General features: G+C 37.5%; 1 protein-coding gene across 2 annotated transcripts in view; it reads right to left on the bottom strand.

The window, feature by feature from the left end:
* Positions 1-1004: 1004 nt before the first annotated feature.
* Positions 1005-6000, bottom strand: part of LOC126988977 (crustacyanin-A2 subunit-like) — a 47865-nt gene continuing 42869 nt past the window's right edge. For both annotated transcript variants that reach the window (XM_050847415.1, XM_050847435.1), the window contains exon 8: positions 1005-1113. In XM_050847415.1, the coding sequence (XP_050703372.1) occupies positions 1045-1113 (69 nt within the window). In that variant the 3' untranslated portion in view covers positions 1005-1044. The remainder of the gene's footprint in view (positions 1114-6000) is intronic.

Raw genomic sequence — 6000 nt, 5'->3', positions numbered from 1 at the left:
ACGACGTTTAAACATGCATCACAAGCTGTTCTGGCCGACGAGCTCCTTGCAACAGAGGATGAAAAGGAAGCTGCAGTGGTTATGGTGGCACAGAGAGGTGAAATGAAATGGAAGCACGTATATGTGTTTGTTTGGGCCGCCATATTTGCTGATGACGTCATCACAGCACAGAGGCGCTCCACCTCTCCAAACCGAGCTGCACCGGGCGGTCCGAGTTGGCAACTCGGGCTGCGGCGTCACGCGTTTGAGAGGACCCGGGGCGGTTCGGGCGCCCCGAGTCGCTCTCTCAAATGCACCCCAGCTCGAACGTGTACTCGTCAGGTCGGAACTGGGAACCCACCGCGCCGCCGCCTCTCATGTTGACAACACCACTCGCTGCCAACCACCACCGTCTACGCGCTCACACTCACCACAACCAACCACAGAGTGTTAAACTATTACAGTCCATAATTAATTTGTGATTTATGTGTATGTAAAACTACATGACAACGCTTAGAAATGCCTTAGAAGTCCATTTTTTTTAATTCGATCGAAATGGTAGAACGAAACCCTATTTTCCCTATCTGATTATAGTCCCGTCGATCGCGGATTCGCGGATCACAGAATCTCAGAACCAAATACCCGTGAACGGCAGGGGCTACTGCATACATATATATATATATATATATATATATATATATATATATATATATATATATATATATATATATATATATATATATATATATATATATATATATATCATATCTGGATTAATGATGCGCAGGGCACCTGTATGGTGCATAACACACATATTTGTTGGCTGTTGGGGGACAGAGAGCCGAGTGTTCAGGGAGGAAGTGAATCAAGTGTAATTATTAGTGTTGATGTGGTGACAAGTGAGTATGTACTTGTATATATATATATATATATATATATATATATATATATATATATATATATATATATATATATATATATATATATATATATATATATATATATATATTATAGATACATAGATTAGAAAAGACAAAGCCCAGTCACAAGAAAAACATAAGCAGGTCAGGTTAGGGGGGTCGAGGAGGCCATGAGGATGAGCCCAACGGCCAGCAGGGGCACCAGCAGGCCCACCTCTCGCCTGCTTCTCCATCCACATCCACTCCGCGCCGCCGCCGCCTCCTATGCTGTGAAGAATGGAGGAAGTGGAAAATAAATATTAGTAACGAGGTTTTTAAATTATAATCAATTAGTGGGACTGCAAAACTGAATTTTATATCTTGTTTTCTTATTTTTTTGTTGGAATCGGGGAATTATATTCTAATGTATTGAATTTCAGAGGTTTTCGAGGGACAATATATATTTTTTCTCTTTATTAAGAATTCTGTGTGACAAAGAAACTCCGACTTTTTCTTAGGGTAAGGGGAGAATGTTTTGCGTCATTCATCGTTTTTGGGAGTTATGTAAAGGTAGAATTCCAGACAGATATTTTTGGGCCATTTATACAATGTGCAAATTTTAGGAACCTTTTTCCAACAGCGTTAATTTCTAACTCCTCAAAAGGTAATTTAATTCTTGAAAAAAAACGTAAGGGTTTGTTATCAGATCGAACAATTTATTTTCCCATTTAAAACCCGGTAGCAGCGGGGATCATGTTTCTTAATGGTCCCTCCAAGCGAGAAAAATGAGAAAAAATCACCCCTCACACAAACCATTTCATAATATATATCAAAGCATTTGTGACCATATTATGTATCATCTATTTGGCCCGTCGCTGCCACGCGGTAAAGCCACAGATTTAGCCCGTCGCTGCTACACGGTAAAGCCACAAATTTGGCCCGTCGTTGCTACACGGTAAAGCCACAGATTTGGCTCGTCGCTGCTACACGGTAAAGCCACAGATTTGGCCCGTCGCTGCTACACGGTAAAGCCACAGATTTGGCCCGTCGCTGCTACACGGTAAAGCCACAAATTTGGCCCGTCGCTGCAACACGGTAAAACCACAAATTTGGCCCGTCGCTGCTACACGGTAAAGCCACAAATTTGGCCCGTCGCTGCTACACGGTAAAGCCACAAATTTGGCCCGTCGCTGCTACACGGTAAAGCCACAAATTTGGCCCGTCACTGCTACCGGGTTTGAGTTTTAGTAAATGTAATGACCTCCATGTCTTATTTCACATTACTTAACATCACCGAACCCGTTTAATGATTGACAAGCCTTTTCTAGATTCACGTCTCCCTGCCCCCCCTCTATCCTTCCCTTTCCCTCTCCTTTACCTGCGTGCTGGGCATCCGTGCGTCTGTCCTGCAACACCTGCTCCTGGGTCGACTGCGTCACTTCCCTCACGTCCCACTGTGGCTGTTCCTGCTGCCTCGCCTCCGTCTGCTCTCCCTTCACCTCTTCCTGTGGTAATTGTGAATACAGTAATGGTGGAGGTGGTGTCGATGGTAGTGGTAATAATGATACTCAGGGTCGTATTATCAGACATTACGTTGCCCAAGAACACATATTTGACTTTCGTAGGAGTTGTGGGCATTTCCAGAAGTAGTTTTATGACCCTGGTGGTAGTTTGACCCTTCTTCTGTACCGTGAACCTGAAGAAACACTCATTAGAACCCGATTGACCCACTCTTTGACCTTTAGAAATAGTTGATGTGAGAAGCGAAAGTGTCTTATAATTTATAATACCAGCCTCAGTGTCACGGAACATTGTAGCAGAATGACATCGCAGTAGTAAAAGTAGTTGTGATGCTTCTCTTACTAATTTAATGTGATGCTTCTGTTACCAATTTAATGTGATGCTTCTCTTACTAATTTAATATGATGCTTCTGTTACCAATTTAATGTGATGCTTCTCTTACTAATTTAATATGATGCTTCTGTTACCAATTTAATTGATCTTTAAACAGCTTGTGTGTGACAGGGGATATCTTTGTCGTGTGATGATGGCATGCCTCCTGCCTTAATAAGTTGTTATTTCTTCCTGGCTCATGTTCTTTGTTGACGGTGTTTCTGTTATGTCTGTGTTTTGCCAGTTGATCATATCTATGAATGTACTGCAGTTGAGATTTAACTTATGAATTTGAAAACTTCTGATTCCTAATCGGGCTGATTTTTGAGCAGAGCTGAGCGCGTTACTGGATTTGGGGTAGTCCGCTGCCGCTCCTCCGCACCTCGGACGCGGGTAGTCCGCACCTGTACTTCCGCGCCTAAATTTTTTTCGCTGGGTCCGCTACCGGACCTCCGCACCTCCGCTACTGTACCAAAAACTATTAAAGCGCGTCTGAAAAAACTAGTCCGCACGTCAAAACTAAAACAAAATAGTACAAGGCAACAATACATCAGAGCTTCATATATATATATATATATATATATATATATATATATATATATATATATATATATATATATATATATATATATATATATATATATATATATATATATATATATATATATATATATATATATATATATATATATATATATATATATATATATATATATATATATATATATATATATATATATATATATATATATATATATATATATATATATATATATATATATATATATATATATATATATATATATATATATATATATATATATATATATATATATATATATATATATATATATATATATATATATATATATATATATACAATCATTTATATATATATATAATCGTGAGTAACAGCACCGCGTTCAGGAGGACTGAGTTCAATCCCCCCGGTGCCACCAAGCTGGAATTTTTCAGCCGCCGCCAGTGGCTTAAAACTACCCACATGCTGTCCAGACCACCTATCAGCCGGACTCTAGATTCTAGGATGAAAGATGAGCTCCGGGAAGGCAGCATGAGCCAATGCAGATGGCGCCACTATAAACACTCGCCTGCGCCAGAACAGGCTGGGCCGACCATCAGGACCCACCGGGAAGAAGCCTTGGGCCAAACCATCAGGCCCCACCAGGAAAAACCTACCGGCGCTATAGGCCGCGACGTAAAAAAAAAAATAAATATATAAAAAAATAAATACATAAATAAATATATATATATATATATATATATATATATATATATATATAAACAAACATACATATATATATATATATATATATATATATATATATATATATATATATATATATATATATATATCTATATATATATATATATATATATATATATATATATATATATATATATATATATATATATATATATATATATATATATATATATATATATAAGGCATATATATATATATATATATATAAGCTATATATATATCATATATATATATAGTGTGAAGCGTGGGTCTGAAAACTGTCCTAAACATGTTTGCAGAGAAGCAGAAAGAGAAGGATTCATTAAGAATACAATGGAATCAAGGAAGAACATCCCCAAGTTTGACACCAGGAAGCAATATAAGATACGTATAAGTAAATATAGTAATGGTAGGGTGGATGGGCTGGAGAATAGGTGATACACAGCCACCTCCTTGTGGTGAGTTCTGAGCAATGTTTTAGTTACAATATGTAAATAAAAATAGCGAAGAGCTGTTTTGATATTCATTATAGATATAACTTAACGAGCAAAAAAAATCTGTAAGACCCCCCCCCCCCCCCCCATTTGACATCACTTGCATAAATATAATTACTTAATATTTAAAAGTGACGTGGCGGGAACAGAAGATATTAACCAATCTCGCTGAAATGTTACACTGATAAAGTATAAATGATAGAAAACAACTTAGGAACTAGCCAAAGAGTTTTTTTGCATTTGATTTTTGGAAATTTTATAAAATTAGTCTTAAAAATGATTTTTTCCAATATTTCAAGCACATTGTGGGGACAGAAGATATACTTGTACAGCTACCAGATTTTGTAAGTTATTAATATGCAACTAGAAGACAATATTGCACAGTAGCCACAAACATTTCATAATAAATTGTAAAAATGGGGTATTATGTGAAGTTTACCAATTTCAGACCCTTATTTTTCAAACTTTGATGAGTTGGCGGGGACAAGATATTTTACAAGAGAAATATGCTTTTTCCACAATTTTTTTCTCATCAGTTGGCACCTTTTCCGCACTAACCACAAAAGCATTTAAAAAAGTGTGTATTATATCCTTCATGCCATGGTCTTAAGCCAACTTTTTGGCATATACTTAATCGCTTCAGCCTGCCGAAACTGGAATGAAGAATATTGTATTATGTCACTTTTTTCTGTTTATCTACTAACATTATATTTTACTTCAATCGATGCATAATTCCTTTGTAATTTACTGAGGAATGGTTTTAGGTTCATTCATATCTACTGTGTGTCCTGATGCACTTACCTCATTTACTTCATCATCAGGTGCCGGGGGCTTCGTGGTGCAGTGGTTAGCACACTCGGCTCACAACCGAGAGAGCCCGGGTTCGATTCCCGGGCGGAGTGGAAAAATTTGGGCGGCTTTTCCGATACCCTACGCCCCTGTCCACCCAGCAGTGAATGGGTACCAGGTATTAATCGGGGGTTGTGTCCCGTCTCCTGGGGTCTGTTCCCTTCTCCTGTAATTCCTTCCCCTTCTGTCTCTCTCCGGCATATGACCACAGATGTTGCGCCGACTAAACGAAACTTTCCAATTTCGTCATAAGGTTTATTTATTTATTTACTTAGTTTTCATTCGGTATTATATGTAACTTCTAAGTATTACCAGTAGTTTATATGAACAAAATGAGGATATCTGTCACCTAATGGGTATGCAAGTAAAGGTAAGAAATCACAACTTAAGTTACAGTGTTTCATATTACAGTTGAAGCTAAACATTCAGTTATTTTAGGAACAATGTTAAAAAGTTTTGTAATTTTCAGATTTTGTTTGATGTTCAAAACAAATATAATGGGTTTGTGCACATACAATTCCATACTGTTTATTTTCACTCATGGTACCTGTTTCTGTAAGTTCCCCAGTTTCAATTATGTTGTCCACTCTGATAAACCACTATTCAGTAAAATTTGTTAATG

Source organism: Eriocheir sinensis, chromosome 6 (genome assembly GCF_024679095.1).
Source record: "Eriocheir sinensis breed Jianghai 21 chromosome 6, ASM2467909v1, whole genome shotgun sequence".
Lineage (NCBI taxonomy): Eukaryota > Metazoa > Arthropoda > Malacostraca > Decapoda > Varunidae > Eriocheir > Eriocheir sinensis.
This window is presented reverse-complemented; position numbering and strand designations above follow the sequence as displayed.